The following is a 21,973-nucleotide window of genomic DNA, read 5'->3' as shown; positions in this document are numbered from 1 at the left end:
AGATTGAAAAATATAAAATTGTAAAGTATTGGAACACGCGCGTTGGTTATATTTGATGGTTTTTAGAGCTTCGCACGTGCGACGTTGGCGTGGTGGATCGCATACACCACGGAGATCTGCGTGTAATAAACTGTTGTTGAAAGTTAGCGCTGTGTTGTGTCTATGTGCCTTCTCTTGTCCGTGTTCGTTGTCTGCGCTACCATCCATCATCATATTATCATAGATCTCGGTGGCGACTTGCGCGCCGCCCCTCGGCGAAGTGAAATACCAGCACGCCTTCTTTCACAGGTGTTCTGTGATGCTGTGGTGACACCTCTCCTCCTTCTGGGGATTCGCTCAGAGAATTCCAAGCTGGATGGTCGTGCCCTCGCGATCTCCGACGACAGCGTAGCTCCCGCCTACCGGTTCGCCCTCCGCGGTCTCCTGACGCCGTGAAGCTCTCGCATTGGGGTGCCCCTTCCTTGGACTGCTTCGACCGGACCCCCACTTTCCTGTCTCCTTCTATTTTTCGTCGCTTGCCTTCTTTATCTCTTCATCTAGTTCCTTCTATTCTTTTTATCCCTTCTTAACCCCACTCCTATAAGGCACTGCGCCGTGTCGCCCTTGAGGCAGACAGAAATTAGGTGCATTTTTCCTCTTCCTTACAACCACAACCACCACCCTCTTTCTAGCCACCATAACGATGCTGCAGGGTTCTTGTGTCGGGCGCGGGCCCAGCTGATGGAGACGCCGCTGCGAAGGCGAGAGCAAAGTTGACGCTCGCACGCGTACTGGCAAACCGCCTACGATCAATGGGAAGCCGGCGCTATCGAGGTGCTACAGAAACGCTCTGCGCACGCCTGTGTCGACGCTGCCGAAAGACTTGTAGCTCCGTTTGCAACGATCGCCGAAAGCATCGAAGTCGGCGCAAATATGCAGTGGAAAAAGGAAGGTGATGGTGTAAAGAGTTCATGTGCGTACATTGATCGTAACTTGGTAAGTCTTTGTTGCAGCTCAGAGCCGGTGTCTGAGCACTTGAGAGCCTACATCGCGCAGTTCCCTTGTACTCGATCGGCCACACAATCGGCTCAGCTTGCACTCAATCTGTCATATCTTAGGCTACTCGTAGTGACTGCCACCGCTACTGATTATGATAGCGACGCGAAACGAGAAGCACGAATATCTGTAGCAGCGCCTCGGTAGACTTCCGAACGAATATCTTCGTGCGAAGCCATTCCGTTCACACAAGGAGCAAGAGGCCGCGCTATTATTAGAAGATGCGGGTGACAGCGTATTCCATTTAGGCCAAATACACATCGAAATCTACTGTATGTTCTGCATATAAAGAGCCCACCTCCAGCCAGCTTTTTTTTTTCTCACTTCACCGCGATGCATGCCTGTAGAGCGGTGAAGCGTTGACAGCACGAGCACTGCCATATTACAAGACGAGCACAAGCAAGGGGTTTGCGAGTAGTGAATTTCAGAAGCGAATTTATATGAGTCCAGTAGCAGTATAACCAAATCTAACTCTTAAACGAACCTAATACTCTTCTGATGGTTTCGAATAGTAATTAAGTAAACACTTCTAAATATAATTAATCCTAAAACTCCACAATAGTTTATTAGATATCCGCTCGCCTTTGTAAACTCGCGACCCGGACCCAATCGACGCCATGGAGACTTCCCTTGATGCACCGGCAATCGCCGTCGACATCAGGCTTCCGCTGTTTTGGACAGCGGACCTGCAGCTATGGTTGCTGCAGGTGGAGTCCCAATTCACTGCTCGTCGTATCGCCGCTGAGCTATCAAGATACCACCACGTCCCACCGGGAATAGCGAGCGAAATACGTGATCTCCTGGTCGCTCCACATGTAGATAACAGGTACGCAACGCTCAAACTGCTGCTCAACAGTCGCCTCACACACTTGGAGCCTCAGCGACTGCAGCAGCTACTGCACGACACCGAGCTCGGGGACCGGACGCCAAGCCGAATGTTGTGCCACTTGAGGCAGCTGTTGCACACGGCCAGTGCAACCACCACTGACGCCCCCAGCAGACTACTTTGTGAGCTGTTGCTACAGCGACTTCTGGTCAACGTGTGCATACTCTTCGCCTCGGCTGTCGACAAACGCCTGTCTAAGTGGTAAGTGGTAGGCGTCCTGTGACCCACCGAGCTCGCCGATTCGGTGCCGGAAGTCGCTCCGCCATCCGTCGTGGTGCTACAGTCAGACATTGCCGGCGGCGCGCCTACGACCACACTGCATGACATTCAGCAGCAGATATCCCACCTCGTCGATACCGTCGCAGTGATTCAGGCCCGCAGTACTCCCGAAGAGCGCCAGCACCCAGCAGCGCAACAGAGCATCTGCTGGTATCACAGAAAGCATAACAATGCTGCTCGCAAATGCATTGTTCCTTGCGACTATGCAAGAAACGGGAGTGGCCGGTACTGAGCACGACCAGTGTCCCAGACGCCCCGGAACGTCCTCCATAAGTATTTTTCCTCGGTGACCATGACAGTGGCCTTCGATTCCTTGTAAACACCGGCGCGGAGGTGAACATGTTGCCGTTTAAGTCCACCGATCACTGTGTCCCCAGTGTGTCCCATCTTCAGGCGGTCAACAACACAATCATTGCCACCTATGGACATCGCTGCCACGTGATTGAGGCTTGAACAGGACATTCCGGTAGATTTTCATTGTGGCAGCAGTGAAGTTCGCCATCTTGAGTGCGGACTTTTTTCGGCATTTCGACCTTCTCGTCGACGTACGCAACTGTCGCGTCGCAGGAAACTGTGCAAGGCAATACCTCAAAAACAGCCTCCGCTGAGGCCTACTGTGCTCAGGCCGTTCGATGCAGAATGCTTCACTCGCATTCTGCGGGATTTTCCAGAGTTGACGAGGCAGCCGCTAGCCAGCGCTGCAGCAAAGCACGAGGTACGCCACTACATCGCCACCAGCGGCCCACCCATGCACATGTGGCCTTGCCGTTTGCCCCAGAGATGTTGAAAGTAGCACAATAGGAATTAGAACACATGATGGAGATAAAAATCATCAGACCCTCGTCGAGCGCCTTGGCATCTTGACTTCACATGATGCCAATGCCAGGAAACTTGCGACCATGCGGGGACTACAGGGCACTCAACCAGGTAACTACTCTAGTCAGATACTCGGCGCCGCGCATACACGATTTCACGATGAGGCTTCACGTTGCCACCATCTTCTCGAAGATCGACCTGATGCAGGCATACCATCAGATTCCTGTTGCCTCAAAGGACGTCCTGAAGACCACTATCGCAACGCCTTTCAGACCACCATGAACTCTTTTCTGCTTTTTATGCAGACTTTCTTTCTTGGAACGATGGGGATGATTGAGGCAGGTGGTGATTCCGTATGTTCCGTCTTTCCTGCACACCACTTCGGAAAGTGCGTACAAGCACTCGAGCACGATGTTGAGTCACCTGACTGGACACCACCGTCCCCTGCGACATTGTCGCAGCCTTCATAAGAGGATGGGTCTGCTGGGATTCTTCCAGTGGGCACGTCAGCTGGTCACCCGTCAACACCACCATGAACACTTTTCTGCTTTTTATGCAGGTTAGTAACAAATATGGCAATGGCAAATATGGCAAATAAGGTCTGATGACCGTTGCCCGCTCCAGCTGGCGTGCCCCCATAGTGTCTGTACGTTTTCTTCATATGCATAGGATGTTCTTTTCTCTCTGCTTATGCTTTGTGGGGATGTTGAATCAAATTCAAGATTAAAAAGTCCACCAATGTGCTGCTTCAGCAACGTATAGAAGGCCAAAAGTTGATGCGAAATAGGCTGGACATATTTGAATCTAAATTGCAAAAAGTTGAGGCATCTATGTCAACGCTTAAAGAATTCAGTACCAAAATCACGAGGCTTGAAAAGTATTCGTAACTTGGAAATGAAACTCATTGACCTAGAAGACAGATGCCGTCGTAATAATCTTCTTGTATTTGATATTCCAAAAGAAGCGAGTGAGAAACCACAGTAGCTTTTTGCAACTGTGATCGATGACTTATATTTAAAAAAAAACTCAATGATGAAGGAACATCTGTTGAACAAATCCATAGACTAGGACGCAGACAAGCCCACAAGTCACGACCGGTTGTCCTAAAGTTCTTTGAGTGCCGTGAAAAGACAAATGTTTTAAGAAATCGCTACAAGCTCAAAGGCTAGAATGTTTCTATCAGTGAAGATTTTTCTACGGCCACTAAAACACTGCGCAAGCAGTTGTGGGATACTACAGCGAAAGAAAAAGTGAAGGAAAGAAAGTTAAGATTATATATGACAAGATAAACATCGATGGCACCCTGTTTCGATGGGATAGTAGCAATAATAAGAGGGTTCCTATTCTTACCCATTAGAAGGCTTTTGCAGCCATTAGAAGGCTTTTGCAGCTCAAGTAGGCTCAGGCGCAACTGGTGGACTAGTTGGGGTTGCTGGAAGCGTATCCGCTGCCTAAATATAAATGCTAGTAGCATTCTAAAAAAGTTAGCTGACATAGAAAGTAATATCACAGTGCATAATCTGCACATCATGGTGCTGTAAGCAAAACCTGATTGCATCAAGACATCAGTGACCACGAGTTAACACCAAATGGCTTTAGGATCTACCGTAATGATCGTGATGGTAGGGGAGGCAGACTTGCTATTTTACTCAAAGAATCAATGCCAGTGTCCAGATTACCTAGTGTACCAGGAATTGAGAGAGTTGTGCTTAAGCTATTTCTTGAAGAATGCAACCCGATTGTTTTGGGAATATATTGGCCCCGAGCTCGAATAGTTTCTTCGCTGAAAACCTCAGTGAGTTTTTGTGTTTGAACGAGATTCATTCCTGCAACCTGTTGCTCGCGGGAGATTTCAACTTGCCAACGAATAACTGGTCAGATGATTTCCCAGAAGCTCTTGCTAATGCATCTCAAGCATTTGTTGACCTCTTTATCTTGTACAATTTAACCCAATTAGTTAAATTACCCACACGCACTCAACAAAATGCAGTATCCATTTTAAACCTTTTTCTTGTTTCCAATGAGCTTTTAAGAAGGAATCCAAGAATAGATATTTTCGATAGCATATCTGATCAGAAGGTTGTATCATTAACTTTAGAACTGTAGTTTTCTTTGAAACTCCGAATACAAAAAATATAATCTCGTTGTTTTCCCATGCTAGTGACGTTGATGTACTAGACTTGCTTGGCACTCCGTTTTCCAATTTTAGCACTCTGTACGAATCAACTGATGCTTCTGTTGAACAAATGTTGCATTTCTTTAAGAAGTTGGTTTTTCGATGCATTACGCAGTTCGTACCCAAAAAACGAAAGGTTATGCACAGCTGTAACCCTTGCAGCTAAAGTTGGTTACAGTTGGTTACCTTGGTTACAGCATAGTAACTAAGGGTTACGATGCTGTGACCCTTGGTTGACAAGAACCTCGTTCGTATGGGGCGTAAACTTAAAAAGGCGCAAACTAAGCATAAACGTCATCCAACAAGTGCTAACGCAGAAAATATTACCGAGCTGTTCATTCCGCTTGGAAACGGCTTTAAATAAAGCAAAATAGCACTTCCAGAACAGTAGACTAGAGAACTTTCTTCTTTCATTCCCTGATAAGCTCTGGCTATACTTTTCGCTGAAAAAAAAAAAAACGGTGCCTCGTCTATCCTTTAGCAATGCAGCACTCAGCGACAAACATGAAATAGCTCAAATACTTGACACATATTTTTGTTCTGTCTTCACTCAAGATAATGCCAGTGCTCAAAAAGTTTCGCTTGTTGAAGACACCGCCTATGGACGATATATTCGTCAGTGAGGAGGGGGTCCTGACATTGCTTCTTAATTTAGATACCAGGACATCTCCTGGTATTGATGAAATACCGAATGTGTTCCTTGTGTGATATGCGGAATGGTGCACCAAGTATTTAACACTGCTATATCATAAATCACTCGTTCGTGTGGAACTTCCTGATGACTGCAGATTTGCTAAATTTGTCCCCATACCAAAGTCAGCTGACCATTCATCACCTTCATCATACAGGTCTATATCAATATTATGTACTTCAGTAAAGCTGCTTGAATATATTATGTTCAAACACATATCTGCCTTTATTGGGAGCAACAATTTGATTGATGATTGGTGACACGGATTCTGTAGAGGGGTGTCTACAGTCACTCAACTAGTCTTAACAATACATGACCTTTCTTCAGTATTAGACAGACATAATCAGGTAGATATATTTTTAGACTTCGGAAAAGCCTTTGATCGGATATCCGACTCCAAGCTTATACTAAAGTGAAGCCTATTCTCAAAATTGATCATCTTCTGGCCTGTATTACTGCGTACTTCTCGTCAAGACGGCAATGTGTAATCATTGATGGCATTGCCTTTACTTCAGCACCAGCGGCATCTGGTGTTCTGCAGGGCTCTGTTCTCGGTCCTTTATTTTTCCTGCTATTCATCAATGACATTGTCCAGAACATAGGCATACGAATTCGTCTGTTCGCAGACGGCTGTGTAATATACCAGGAAGTACCTAGCCCTAATGATCAGGTGCTACTAAATCAAGCATTAAGTTCAATTACGAACTGGTGTTGTACATGGCAGATGAGAGTTAAAAGAAAAAAAAACAGTAGGAATGACCATAACCCGCAAAAAGCAACCACTAAAATTCACATATTTCATCAATGACCAACCTTATAGCTTAGTGCACAGCTATATGTATTTAGGAGTAATCATAACCTCCGATTTGCGCTGGAATGAACATGTAGTGTTTACTACTAAAAAAGCCTACAGACAACTAGGATGCCTTTGGCGCACTGTGGGTCATTCACTGGAAATAAAATTAGCTTACAAGACGTTTGTTAGGACTTTATTGGAAAATGCTGCAGAGGCCCGCGATCCCCGGACAACCTCTAATAAAGAGAAACTGGAAAATGTTCAAAGAAAATCTGTTAGGTTCATTTATAACAGTTATAGCTGGAAAACATCCCCATCGCACCTCTTACAGAAAGCGAAACTAGAGAACCTTGAAACAAGGCGCTATCACGACAAGCTAAAACTTTTTTATTTGTTCTATTACAAAATCTTAGGGGTTCATCTATCTAAACTCATAGCACCCACCATTAGCCGCTTAAATTAGTCTCTTTACACAAAAAAAGTGGCCGAGCTGAAGTGCAGAACGAGCACTTTTTGTACTCTCTTTCCTCGGACAATCGTCAAATGGAACGCTTTATCTTCTGAAGTAGTAGCACGGCAAAACATTGATTCTTTTATGCATATGATAAAACATATGGCTCTGTAGGCACTACTGCACTCCGTAGGGCGTAATGTGACGTCATGTACTTCCTTGTTTTGCAACGTTTGAACGAATGCTGAAACTTTTTTTTGTGTGTGTTATTTGAATACGTAATCGGTGCTTGTACAAGCTTTATGCTGTGTGGGTAATTGTGATATAGATGGTTAGGGCTTTGTCACTTACTGCCACAAATTTTGTTTAATTCTGTTTTTTCATATTTTTCAATGTCTCTATTTTATGATATATCACTTGATGTATTTTTTTCTTCTTTTAACTTTTTCTTAACCTTGTGTTTTGTTATTTATGCCCCACTCCTGCCTAAGGCCTTCATGAAAGGCGAACAATATGTATGTGAATAAATAAATGCCATTCGGGCTCCGAAACACGGGTCAGACATTTCAGCTGTTCATGGACGGTGCTATACGCGGCCTCAACTTTTGCCACGCCTATCTGGATGACTTGCTAGTTGCCAGCAGCACTCTGAAAGAACCCATGAATCATGTGCGCATCGTATTCCAGTACTTAGTGGAGCATGGCGTGGTCAATAACATGGTCAAATGCGAGCTTGGTGTGCGACAACTCTCATTTCTTCGACACGTCATCTTCACCTCAGAAGTTTTTGCTCAACCCAACAAGGTTGAAGCAACAAGTGGAACTGCCGTTTCATTCCCCGCTGTGTACAGATCCTTCAGTCTTTTCACAACCTGCTGGCCACTTCACAGAATGGCTCAGACACCCTCTCCTGGTCTCAAGAAGCAAAATTACGGAGCATTCTGCGAGGTCAAGGACGCCTTGACAAACTCTGCACTGCTTGAATACCCCAGGTTCGGTGTCCCGCAGAGTGTAATGGTGGATGCTTCCGATACAGCCGTTGGGGCTGTATTACAGCAGCTCGTTAGGGGAATTTGGCGCCTGATTTTTTTTCTTTTCGAGGAAGCTAATATCTACCGAGTGCCGCTACAGCACCTTCGGGACAGAACTGTTGGTCATGTACACTGCCATATAACGTTTTTGTCATTTCTTGGAAGGTGTAGAGTTTTTCATCCTCACCGACCACAAGCTGCTTACTTATGCATTGCGCTCGCTAAGCTTTTGTGTTATGGAAGCTTAGACAGTGCCAAATGTCTTATATATCAGAGTTCACGACTGATATCCGCCACGTCAAAGCCGGCGACAACGAGGTAGTGGACACCCTCTCACAGGATCCTGAGAAAGTCGTTATGCCCATACTACAGGTTGATTTTCCCTCTTAGCCAGCTACTCAACGTGAAGATGAGGAACTGAAACACCTGTTGACCGTGACCACTGCCCTAAATCTTTAGTGGATCACAGTTCCCAGATCTGAGGACAGGGTTTTGCTGTGACACAAGCGTCAGTAGAACTCGCCAGTTCGTGCCGGCGAGCCTTCTTCGCCAGGTGTTCGAGTTCTTGCACAGACTGTCTCATCTGAGAACGAGAGCCACTCAAAGACTGGTGATGGGAAGATTTGTCTTACCGGATTTAAATCGGGACGTTCTACGCTGGGTACACGAATGTGTAGCTTGCCAGCACTCTAAGATACAACGCCATACTTCGACAGCACTGGGAACACTCCTCGCTACGGATTCTTGCTTTGATCATGTCCACCTAGACATCGTCAGCCCACTGCCACCCAGCCACAAAAGGCTTACATGCTGACCTGTGTTGAGGGGTTCACCAGCTTGGCGGAGGCTATCCCCAATGCGGACATCACTGCTGAGACTGTTGCGAGTGCTTTCCTGTACCACTGGGTAGCCCGTTTCGGGGTGCCCTTTACTATAACAAGAGACTGCGGTCGAAAATTCGAATCAGCCTTTTTCACGGCCATCAGTCAGCTTTTGGGCATCTCACGCATACGCACGATGGCGTACCACCCCATGAGCAACGGCATGGTGGAGTGCTTCCACCGCCAGCTCAAGGCTGCGCTTACAGCAACCGAGGAACACAACTGGGTGGAGGCCCTCCCACTTGTTCTTTTGGGTATGAGGTCCACCTTGAAAGAGGACATTGGCTGCAGCGCCGCTCAGCTGGTCTACGGCACGACACTCGGGCTGCCGGGAGAGCTTATTGCGCGCGGCTCTGAGGAGGCCTCCATAGTTTGCAATTATTATGCACTTCGCCTACGCAACGTCATGAGCAAACTGCGCTTGGTACCTCCACGGCCCCCAGGGTCGCGCGTGGTGCACGTCATTTCAGAGCTGACATCGTGCCGATATGTGTTCGCACGACACAACGCAGTCCAACGGCCTCTTCAGCCACCCTGGCAACAAACAATTCATAATCAAGAAAAGTGGCCGGGAGGACGTTGTGTTGTTGGACTGCATCAAGCCAGCACACACGGACCGTGACGGCGCCGTGTTGCCTCCGCGCAGTCGTGTCTGCTTCTCCTGCGCATGTGTCCGAACACCATGTTACTTGGTTCAGCAGGCGAAACCATGCCCTAACCTTGAAAATAGGCTTTAATAGTAAGAAAATGTTATATCAATTTATTTCAAGCATCATAAGTAGTGCTATCAAAATACACAAAAAAAGTTGCAAATATCTATAAATGTGACTGATCATGCATCCAGCGCGCTCAGTGCACTCCCCTGATACGGAGCCAAGCCTGCAGCCTCTGGTGTTCGCGACTTTAGCCGCTTCATGCATCACAATCACAACAGCTTCAGCGCACACCTTATATATTCTCGATCGTTCACGTAAGCCCATTCACACGGTGTTTGCTCTACTGTGCTTCCGTGACGATAACGAGAATACTATGTTCAGCGTGCACTAGATTAAGAACTTTGCCACAATTTTGTTGGATTTCGAGTCTGTAAAGTGGCTCCAAGAATAATGGCAAGACGAGCAACAACGTTGCTTCTAGGACCATGTGCTATAGTTGTTTGGTAAGTTGAGTGCACGGTATTTTCTTATTTAGACCTTGTTTAATATCACCGTCTATTGGTAGAATTTGCACAAGGTGTAAGCTTGGGCGAATCAGCAGTTCATACTTAGGCACAGCTCAAGTGAAGGACGAAAGCGTGTAAACAGGACAAGGCGCTACTCAATCACGTTCATTTTGCCTTCTTGCCTTTTCCTTCATTTGTTGCCACAAAATTTTGACTATATACCATTTCTCTAATGCAGTAAACAGCAGTTGATGGGTGTGTTATGTTTTATTCGGTCTTTTGCCATAATTTATCTCCTGCAACGTAGTGAGCAAGCGCGGTGAATGAAAGGTCACGATAATTTGTCACTGTGCCCCCAATTTAGTACACATTGAAATAAATGTTAAACATTAATTAGAACTGTTACACTTTTGCTGATTTCATGGTTTTGTTTATTTTCAGAATTTTTAAGGCACTATGTTGAGCGCCAATGCCGCAGCTTTGAAGAAATCAACACAAGACATAGTTGCCTTGGCCAAATAGTCACCTGCAAGGTTGCCGCCATGATAAAGGTCCAGAAGAAGCATTTGTAGTTTTGATAATATATCTGAACATGTGCCTCATTTATTCATTGATATTATCAATGCAGGGGCGCTGCTGCACTTTGGGCCTTTTGCATGACGACACAACACCGAACAAACACTTACACAAGACTAATTCTAATAGCACATAGTTCCAACAGAACTGATACACCTATATAGTTCTAGAAGGCTTGTACAGACACAGCTAAAATGACTAGCTGGGAACAGGTTAATGGGGAAACAACTGGGACCAGTTGCAGTGAGGACCCAACTAGTATCAGCTGAGACTAGTTGCAATGGGAACCAATGGGTCTCAGCTGGGAACAGTTACAGTGGGGACCAAATGGGAATTGTTCTATAAACCTTTTGAACTGGAACTAGGTGGGACCAGTTACATTCCCGGTTGCGTATCTTTACCTGGGTCGCGGCGATCGAAGGTGCTAGTCACATGTTTCTTTTTGTATGTCGCATGCTTTCTTTGCAATGTGAAAAAAATCCTACACGTGAGACATGTTTATGGCATCCGAAGACACTCTTGTAGCCTTGCAAATCCCATTCGTTGCCTAAAGTTAATTTTTAGCAAATTATGTATCTAATTTTCATTACCAGATTAATTGATTATATAACAAAAAGTGTGTAGTGCACAAGGTGGCTGTCAGAGGTATGCAACTAATTTCACTCGGTTACATCTAATATTGTATTTTTTAACCCTTGGCTAAAGATATCCTGTAAACCTTGTATATGGGTCTTATATCTGCATCCTATATCAGATTTTCGTTAAAAAGGACCACTCCACTTGGTTAGATCTGAAGAAAAAATGTGTACCCCACCCACAGTGATCACTGCCACTCCCACACATATACCCATTGTGCTCCGTCCAACAGTGCCAACTCATTTCTGTGAAAAGATTTAGTTGCTCAGATTGCACCTGAGCTTCATCACAAGTGCTGAATTTCAGGATGCACCGATGTCTATTCCCAAGATCCAAAGAAATTGTTGTGAAACCTTTACTTAAAGGAGTCGTGAAAGGTTGTCAAGAAAGTTTTAAACTAGATGCATATTCGTAGTCCTGGCCAACCACTCAATATTACATCTCGACTCGTTTCACCGTCTGGGTTCACTTAACAGCTATAAAAGCAGAATTTTTATTTCCCAGTCTACATTCCCCTCCACTCTACAGCTGGGGTCATATTAGTCAGCCAATCAAAAGTCTAGTGTGGACAAAACATGGCATGCAGTGATGCCTGTTGAGACATACTTCACCGAGGTTCGGAGCATCGCATCACATGCATGAATGTGTAGACCTTCCAGAGCTGCAGCATCATATGTCCACCTTTTTCAAGAAGCAGTGTCATATATTAGTACCACTGTAGACAAATATGTCTCTCAATAACAGCCCTTTAATATGCTGAGAGCTACTGAGAATATGTTGACTACTAGCATGGATTTCAACAAACCAATAAAGAGTGGCGCTATAAGTTCGGGCCTAGAGTGGCCAGAACATAACGATAGTTTGGGAAATCTTCAGAATGGATTCCGAGATGGTTAGATGCAGAGCTATTTGATCTTACTCTGTGTATAAAAATATCAAAAACAGAAAACAGGCCCTTATACATGGCTTTTCTAGTTTGATCACCGAGATTTATAACAGTGTTAATCTGAAATTTTGGACGATATTTTGAAAGAAATGAGATAGGCGAGAAATGTATACAACTTTTGAGTGTGATATACTGAGAAAGTCTAATTTGCATGTAGTTGAGAAAAATATAGAGCAAAGAGAACATTTATAATGTCCCCCCTGTTCATGCTGTACATATGTAGTGTGGAGAGAAAGAATTGGGTGGTAGCAACAATGGTTCTAATCTGTGCCGAAAATGGGCCAACATTATGATTGAGCAAAAGCTCTCAGGTTTATTTTACCCTGACGATAGTCTAACTTCAGGACAGCCAAGTTGATATACAGTGACTAACGAATATATGGTAAAGGGAAAGTGAAGCTCTAGGACTGCGTGTAACGGTGTAATAGTGTAACGAAACGTAGATCGATGGTATTCAATGGTCCCACAGATCAGGTAGTGTCAACACAGGGCTAAGAAATACAAAAAGTAAACAAATTCAAGTACTACGGAATATGCGTAAATGATTATGGATGTACAGGAAAAATATCACCAGCAAAGGGAATGAGAAATTGATATGTGGGGTTTAATGTCCCAAAACCACCATATGATTACGAGAGACGCCATAGTGTAGGGCTCCGGAAATTTCTACCACCTGTGGTTCTATAACGTGCACCCAAGTCTGAGCACACGGGCCTCAGCATTTTCGCCTTCATTGAGAATGAAGCCGCCACAGGCGGGATTTGATCCCGCGACCTGCGGGTCAGCAGCCAAGTACCTTAGCCACTAGACCACCGCGGCTGGGCGGAATGAGAAATAATGTAGTAGTGAAGAGTAGAGCATTTTGGCAGTACAATAGGTACCATGCCTGTGGAAAGTTGTAATGGTTACAAGGCTTACATCTGTTAACTCTTACGGAGTGCACAAAGTCAGAGGTGGAATTGGGACTGGGTGTTAATGAAAGGACTGTGGGGCGCTGTGCATTGGTCGTTTACTGGAAGACGACAAATGAGGCTTCAAAGGGCTAAGGACAAGTTTGGAGGTAAGGGAAGCTCAGAGCAAAATGAAGTTCGATTAGAGGCTAATGACTTTGAAAAAGTAGATGGGCAAAAAATATGTTCTGGTATTCGTATCAGAAAAATGTGACCCTGTGAAGACACATAATACCTGGGAGACTCGCCAAAAAAATATATGGCTAGCAGCATAAGCAATATGACAGATAGCATTAAGCTATTTCAGAAAATGGGAGTATTGAATACAAGTGGTAGAAAAAAAACTGCTTTGAGTAAATAACAAAAGGACAAGAATAAAGTAATGCGAGGCATTTTATGACAATTCAGGGGGAAGCGCTTTACTATTTGAAGTGAGGTCTGGTTGCCTTCTATAGAATGCTTAGTTACAAAGGGACATTCAGTTAACAGTTAAATGGAAAATGTACATGCTCTGGGGAAGCTATAGAAATTACCAAGCATATCCAGATTGAATGTGGAGATGTCCGAATAGGAGTATGCTTGGGCACGATACTAAATGAAATTTTCAGTTTTAGGGACAATGGAAAGCTGAAAACACCCGCAATAGAAGTTAGGGCCATATTCCGAAACGTTCCTTACCTCAGTGAGGAAGCCTCAACTTCTAGAGGATGCCTCATTCTGTATTGTGGAATGCTTCTTACTAAGGTTCCCTCACAAAGGTGTCCTCCTTGGTGCTCCCTCAAGTTAAAGCAGTGCTAAGGTAACCTTCATGCCTCCTTACCTTGCTAGTTGCACGGAAAGAGCACTTCTCTGCAGAACATTTTAGCGCACTCTGTGTTTCTCAATAGACTAACAGATTACGTCGAGGACAACTCTACCACACACAATGATTGGGTTCAGAAGACGTCTCTCCACACAGGACGGCCTTTACTAACTGAAACATCAAATCATAGAAAATCCTGGGTGCTCAACGAAAGCCATTGTCGGCCTGCACTTTCGATAATGTTTGCCATGACGCCATTGTGCGACAAATAGACTGAATCTTGAAATGCGAGAGTACAACTACATCTGAGACTTCCTCACGGGAAGAACCTCACGCATGTGAGCGGGATAACTAGAATCAAATGAAATCAATATTGGAAGCTTGGGCACACCGCAGGGCTCGGTGATCTCGCCGATGCTCTTTAACCTCGTCCTGCTGGGGTTACCCGAACGATTACATCAAATAGATGGACTGCACCATGCACAGGCTATACGTGGATAATATTACGATCTGGACGACAACTGGCAGTGACGGAGATATCGAGAGTCGCTTAAAGGTGGCCGTACAATGCATGGAACACTACCTCATACGCACAGGACTCACCTGCTCGGCCGAAAAATCTGAATTACTCCTATATAGACCAATCAAAAAGGAACACCCGTCCAAAGACTACGTCCCTTCAGAAAAACAAGAAACCAAATTAACAGCACTAAACGGCTCACCAATCTCAATGATAAAGAAGATCCGGGTACTGTGGATGATGATTGAGCAGAACGGCGGCAATGGTGAAGCACTACGCAAGATAATGGCAAAAGCCATCAGCGCGATGCAACTCATTTGATGCATCACGAACAAATATGCGGGCATGTGCGAAGGCAGCGTCATACGACTCGTACAAAGCTTTGTCATTTCACAACTAAAGTACAAGGCACCGTTTCACAAATGGACAGTTGCAGAAAAAGACAAGCTCAACAACCCCCTGATACCCGAGACGTACAAGTTCGTGTTGGGACTGGCACCCGCAGTTAGCACCAGCAAACTCCTAGAACTTGCATTACATAACACCCCCGAAAAACTCATGGAGGGGCAACCAGGTTCCCAGCTAAAGTGTCTATCCAAGACCCGCCCGGGCCGACACCTGGACGAAAAACTCTGTATCACATACCATATGCAGCATGGCATCACGGTGGAAATTCGAAGACGGGTACGCGAGCAAGTATCATCATCATCATCATCAGCCTACGTCTACTGCAAGACAAAGGCCTCTCCTCTCATGTTCCGCCAGTTAACTCGGTCCTGTGCTTGCTGCTGCGAATTTATACCCGCAAACTTCTTAATCTCATCCGCCCACCTAAGCTTCTGTCTCCCCCCAACCCACTTGCCTTCTCCTGGAATCCAGTCAGTTACCTTTAATGACCAGCGGTTATCCTGTCTAAGGGCTATATGCCCTGCCCATGTCCATTACTTCTTGATTTCAACTATGACACCCTTAACACCCGTTTCTTCCCTAATACACTCTGCTCTGTTCTTGTCTCTCAAGGTTACACCAACCATTTTTCTTTCCATTGCTCGCTGCGTCGTCCTCAATTTAAGCTGAACCCTCTTTGTAAGTCTCCAGGTTTCTGCTCCGTAGCTAAGTACCGGCAAGATATAGCAGTTATATACCTTCCTGTTGAGGGAGAGTGGCAATCTACCTGTCATAATTTGAGTGTGTTTGCCAAATGTGCTCCACCTCATTCTTATTCTTTTAGTTTCTTTAATCTTGTAGTTCGGCTCCGCGGTTATTACCTGCCCTAAGTAGACAAAGTCTTTTACAACTTGAAGTGCACTATTACCTGTCTCGAAGCGCTGCTTGCTTCCGAGGTTGTTGTACATTACTTTCGTTTTCTGCAGATTCATTTTAAGACCCACCTTTCTGCTCTCCTTGTCTAACTCCGTAATCACGAGTTGCAATTCGTCCCCTGAACAATGCAATGTCATCGGCGAAGCGCAGGTTACTAAGGTACTCTCTATTAACTCTTATCCCTAACTGTTCCCATTCTAGGCTTCTGAAAACTTCCTGTAAGCTTGCGGTAAATAGCATTGGGGAGATTGTGTCCCCCTGCCTTACACCCTTCTTGATTGGTATTCTATTGCTTTCTTTATGAAGCACTATGGTAGCAGTTGATCCCCTGTAGATTTCTTCCAAAATGTTTATATATACTTCATCTACGCCCAGATTCCACAGTGTCTGCATAACGGCTGATATTTCTACTGAATCAAATGCCTTCTCGTAATCTATGAAGGCTATGTATAGTGGTTGGTTATATTCTGAGCATTTCTCTATTACCTTATTGATAGTATGAATGTGGTCAATTGTTGAGTAGCCTGTTCGAAAGCCTGCTTGTTCCTTTGGTTGATTGAATTCTAATGTTTTCTTTACTCTGTTAGCAATTACCTTTGTAAATAGCTTGTACACTACAGAGAGCAAGCTGATCGGCCTGTAATTCTTCAAGTCCTGGTCATCTCTTTTCTTATGTATTAAGATGATGTTAGCGTTCTTCTAAGACTCTGGTACTCTTCCCGTCAGGAGACACCTCGTAAACAGGGTGGCTAGTTTTTTTGCGAGCAAGTATATGTGCTCCCATTGCCTCGCAACATTCACTCCCAGCACCTTACAGGACGGTGTAAAGCCAGGGCACAACGCATTAGCCAAAGCTACTCAAACGACACTGAAGCGGTTTTCCTTGATGCCGCCCTAGCAAAAATTCTGATAGAAAAACTGATTGATTGATTTGTGGGGTTTAACGTCCCAAAACCACCATTTGATTATGAGAGACGCTGTAGTGGAGGGCTCCGGAAATTTTGACCACCTGGGGTCCTTTAACGTGCACCCAAATCTGAGTACACGGGCCTACAACATTTCCGCCTCCATCGGAAATGCAGCCGCCGCAGCCGGGAATCGAACCCGGGACCTGCGGGTGAGCAGCCGAGTACCTTAGCCACTAGACCACCGCGGCGGGGCCTGATAGAAAAGCTGATAGGCTATCAGGTTATTGACAGTTGTATCAGTCTATAGGTGTATCAGTCTATGAGTGTATCAGTCTATCAGTGTACCAGTACTCGTGCCCCAGCCTATAAGTGTAGCATTCTACTCTGATAGGCCCACAAGCAAATCGGTGCTTAGCCAACTGGCAGGTGCACCGCTACATCTGAACAAGCAGGACACAAATATGAACTCAGAAATCATACAAAATATTTTATTTGATGTGCCATTCCTTGGTTAATCTTTCGATTTCATAAAGTCATTAATTTTGTTTGCCAAAGCTTTATTGAGGAGTTTCTTCATTTGCTAAACCTCTCCAATGAGAACGGTGTGCTTCAAAAAAATGGTTGAAGAAATCTGCATGATCAAAAACAAAGCAAGTTACAGGCACGTATTAAGCGACAATTATGTGCACTCTAAATAGAGGAGTCAATATGACAAGGAAATAAGTAGGAGTTCTACTAGTCTGCCTCTCTAATATTGTTTAAAATTAGTTTGTGGATTCTTGCATAAAAGTACCCAGCTCCAGTAGGCAAAAGCTACACTTGAAACTTTAGTAAGTAATTATAACACAAGTTGGCAGTGAAACCTCGGCTGCTTATGTGCAAAAATGGAGCCACCAACTTCCATGAATTTTGGTGAGATTGCAAAATTTCACCTACCTGAAAACACAGCATATGTTTCTTTCTCCTAGGGAGATTTCGCCTCCCCTTTAGACCGATTGGAGGCTGCCCCAGTAACACTTCTACCGACTTGGCCTGCTGTATAAAAAATGGTAACGGCCGCCTCACGAACAAAACGGGTCCGTCTTTTCAAGCCCATGGGGTGATTGTACAACCTCTTGGGAACGGCAATTCCTTTGCTCCGATGCACCTATAAAACAAGTCAAAGATGATGTGCACACATTAGTTTGTCAATGCACATTTTCTCATTAAAGCAAAGCAATATATCTTCAAAACAAAGCATACTAGAGTTTTATGATACCTCCCTGTCAGTGGGCACATAATTGATAAGCAGCGCAGCCTCCCTCACACTTGAATGGGCTACTTCAGGGCTGTCCATGGTCGCTGTGGTGGTTCCAGCGTGGCAGCACATAGTGGTGGGAAAGGTGCAAGTCGTTTCTGTTTTTGAGGCTTGCGGCTGCAACAGCCGCAAAGGACAAGGTTCTTTGCTGCAATGAAAAAGTAGAGTGTGCAGAAATAAAGTATATTGCACCCTTAATTGTCACGGTACCATCCTAGATATGCATGGTCAAATAATATATATGATAAACATAGCATGCAATTGAGATATGCAATTAAAGTGTAATGATACGTTGCATGTCACGTCTCAAAACCATAGTGTGATTATAGGGGATGCCGTAGTGGAGGGCTCAAGAAATTTTGACCAAGTGGTGTTCTTTTTAATATCCACCACACTGTGAAAGTTGTAAAAGCACATTTTCAAGTGATTAAAAAAACATACATGCATCCATGCCACCCATGAGCTTACATTGCATTCTGCTTTTCAGCAAAATTGCACGCTATAAGAATAGGGCAACTTGCTGCTGCATACAACCCTAGCAGCAGTGCGTTACAACAGCTTATGAAGAAATGATAAACCTGTTTGGAAATTTTTGCTGCGAAGGGCATTTTCCAGTGGGCTTATTCTTTCTAATGCTTTTGTATTTTGAGCCCTGAGCATATATATTCACTTCTTTCAGAAGCTCTTTCTCTGTTGTTTTTTTTTTCAGCATTAGCAAACAGCAGGCCTCTCTGCTGCTTCTTAAAACGGTTGCTGGCGTGCCTTGTCTTCTGCTTAACAGCAGCTTGACGTCGTGTTTCTTACAACTGCAGACAACCCAACACACAAATTTCACTGCTAGTTCGCAAGCACAAACAGGGCGTGTATCCGCACAAGCAAAAGTAATTTTAAACCAGTCAATTGTACAAAAAAATGTGACTAAGCTGTGCTCATACCACGATAGAATAAAATAAAATAGCTCTTCAGCATACTGCAACATTACTAATACCTTCAATACGACGTTCCGGCGCCCACGCAGTAGTGGAGCAGCGATGCTCTGATATATTCGCTAAGGGGGCGGGGAGTATATCAGAGCATTGGTGCTTCATGTGTGACACGGCACCACGTGCAGAGCAAAATTGGCTGTCGATTGTAATTGCGCCGCAGTAGCACATCAGCTGCAATGTCAACGATAGCCAAACTTGGCTGTCGGTAATAATTACGCTGCAAGTAGCATATCGGCTGCAGTGTGACCAATTGCCACTTACTTTTTTAAACGACTCATTGTCCACTTCATTTGAACTGCAGCTATCGGAGGAGTCGCAATCGGGTCTGCGGAATGGATGGTCGTTTTTCTGTTGCATTCCTTGCATCATCCTCGGTGCCTAAGAAAATATGACCACTAAATAACCTCAGAACGACTGCTTCTTCCTCTTTGTTTTCCTATTGGGAATACAAGAGGCGCGGACTTACCGTAAAGCTTAATCACTTGAGCGTGATAGTGGCCGCAGTGAGTGTTATCCTTCCAGAACACCCGGTACCACTTGTGAGGATCAAAATTGCCTGTATACTTCGGATTGATGCACTTACCGGGACTATTAATTTTTAATTATCTTTGCGAAACCAAACATCTTGGAGAATTGTGAGTGTACAGGCGCGATACTGAGCAATTAAGAGACGCAACAATGTTCACATGCACTACACTTGCACCAAGGTCGCCGCGAACTTGCTATTGATGACGATAGCAGTGCCATTTCTGGATCTCCCACGTAGTTTATGCAACCACGTGTCCACGACTTCTTCCTCAACACGACGCAACTTAGTTTTTGAAAACAAAAATATTTATTTGAGAAACAATTACTTTATGTTTTTACAACCTTAGAGGGTAGTTTTTTTAGAGCTCACAGCAAATAATATATAAACAATGAATGCCATTACTGTGAAACGGTGACGCTGTGCATAGCCTTAGAGATGGCAAACGCGCAATCACGGGTGGCAATTTCAGAGGTCATGCGGTGTGTCGCCATATTTGCGTTGGTTAGGCTAGGTGGCGTTAGCCGCCGCTCAATTTAAAGGGTACAGCCATATCAATCCACTTATCCATTTATCTATCACATTAATATAGCTACAATCATCTAGCCGTATTGGCAGTCAGCGACCACCATGGCGACGACCACTTTCCTCCGTGGCGACCACAGTACAATACACCTTCACCACGCGAGGGGTTCTGTAGAGTCACTACCTCGCGCCGCGTGCTTAACATTCAAGGCACAGCAAACAGATTGTCAATGTGAAGCCTTGGTCGATGTAATCGATCTTTACCCGGTCACTTATTATCAGTCGCGCAGCCTCACTTTGCGTGGACACCATCAAGCGCGCTATTTGAAGTTTGTGTCAAGTTCGACGAGAGATGGATTCAACTCAACCCCAGCCTCGATCAAAAAGAAGAAAAAAAAAAACGCTATTGGGAGCCTGGATCGCAAAATGTAGTACCTCGGACAAGGAGCGGTGGAGGCGCAGTCGGCCAACCAGCTACACTCAGCAAGAGCATTCCTCAGTCTTTAGCTGGTAATTGATGTTCTGGAGTAGCGGCCTTCGACACGTGAAGCCTGAGTGATGCGCATGGTGACAGCAATGAAAATCCTGATCCCGACGACACGTACGGCTTCGAGGAAAACTCGCTCAGCGATTCCGACCGGGCTGTAGATGCGGCTCGCGACAATGTTGGCTTGAGCGACACTTTTTAAATGCAGCAATGGCATGTATTTTACACTGGTGCATGTAAATAAACTGCCAGGCTCTGTGTGTGTGCTCATGTGTGTGAGGCTTACATCAAAACTATTCAAGAACCCATCTCACATTGGTATTTGCTCAGAAACAGGGAAAAAAAGTTGGGCTTGAAGGATGTGGCCAGTGTGTTTGCACATGAAAGTTGGATGTGTTTGCTATGTTGCTGATGTACCAAACTTGTTTAAAACTTGTGACATATATAGCCAGTCTAATATGAGTTTAGCAAGGTAGGACAACTAAATGTTGGCTCGATCCTTTCTATTGTTGTTCTCTTCACAACTGAACTTTTCTCATGGTAGGCAGTTTCTTGTGTATGTGTGTGCGTATGTATGTGTGTGTTTTGCATTCAAATGCTTTAGCCTTAATTAATACATGGTTTTATATTTATCAATCTTGTGAGGATTACAGGCAACTAATATAGCAGGTCTGTGCCATTCCTTGGGCTTTGTGAAAAGACACACCTGTGAATAACATATGCTGCTATCAACATATCAGCCAAATCTTGCAGTTGCAAGTGACTTTTTTCATATAGATGACTGTGCTCACTTCGAATTTTTGGAAGCCTGTATGTGGTGTAAAACAACTGAAAGCATGCTATTGCCCCATAGCCAAAATAAATCAAAAGCAGCGTTTTAATCGAATGTGCTTCTTGCTACAGTGTGCTGCCACATGCTGTCCAAAATCTAACATTGCATAGTCACACTCGCACATAGGAATGGCAACATGAAAAAGCTACTGTGTTTCTTCAAGCATGCTCTAGCTCATAATGTGTGCTTACATATCCCACTTCTTTACTGCCATTCCTCCCTGTAGTTTTCGGCGCAGCTTGTTGGGACCGACGAGAAAAAAAAAGAAAGCGGTTGAAGTGCGCAATAAACCCCTCCACTTGCTTTAAAATATTTCTGGCAGTGGATTTGCAAGGCATTAAGTTTTGATGATGAGGTCAATTAATGATTACTCAAAGAAGCATTTCATTGTTTATTTAAATCATCTCATCCAGTATGGATTATGACACTAACGTAGTGGCTCGTCATTAAAGGCA

General features: G+C 44.7%; 1 protein-coding gene and 1 long non-coding RNA gene across 7 annotated transcripts; one reads left to right on the top strand and one right to left on the bottom strand.

Moving 5' to 3' along the window:
• Positions 1-291: 291 nt before the first annotated feature.
• Positions 292-10,810, top strand: LOC142803629 (uncharacterized). 2 transcript variants are annotated; one of them, XR_012894207.1, is made up of 2 exons: positions 292-952; positions 10,646-10,810. It is a non-coding gene; the product is annotated as an uncharacterized LOC142803629 (long non-coding RNA). The 2 variants fall into 2 exon arrangements; XR_012894206.1 differs by having other exon boundaries at positions 292-975.
• A 6,529-nt stretch (positions 10,811-17,339) lies between these two features.
• On the bottom strand, positions 17,340-19,895 carry LOC119180709 (uncharacterized). Of its 5 annotated transcripts, none has more exons than XR_012894202.1 (5): positions 19,615-19,895; positions 19,410-19,526; positions 18,172-18,310; positions 17,802-18,012; positions 17,340-17,496 (listed from the first exon to the last, which is right to left on the bottom strand). XR_012894202.1 is itself a non-coding variant. In XM_075889061.1 (5 exons), the coding sequence occupies exons 2-4, from the start codon at positions 19,515-19,517 to the stop codon at positions 17,830-17,832; spliced, it is 447 nt and encodes a 148-aa protein (XP_075745176.1). In that variant the 5' UTR covers positions 19,518-19,526; positions 19,615-19,895; the 3' UTR covers positions 17,340-17,496; positions 17,802-17,829. The 5 variants fall into 5 exon arrangements, 2 of the variants coding, with proteins under 2 accessions (XP_075745176.1, XP_075745177.1); XM_075889061.1 differs by having other exon boundaries at positions 18,124-18,279; XM_075889062.1 differs by having other exon boundaries at positions 18,172-18,279.
• Positions 19,896-21,973: the final 2,078 nt, after the last annotated feature.

This window comes from Rhipicephalus microplus, chromosome 3 (genome assembly GCF_043290135.1).
Source record: "Rhipicephalus microplus isolate Deutch F79 chromosome 3, USDA_Rmic, whole genome shotgun sequence".
Classification (NCBI taxonomy): Eukaryota; Metazoa; Arthropoda; class Arachnida; order Ixodida; family Ixodidae; genus Rhipicephalus; species Rhipicephalus microplus.
Note: the sequence above shows the minus strand (reverse complement) of the source record. Positions and strands in the feature narration are given on the sequence as shown.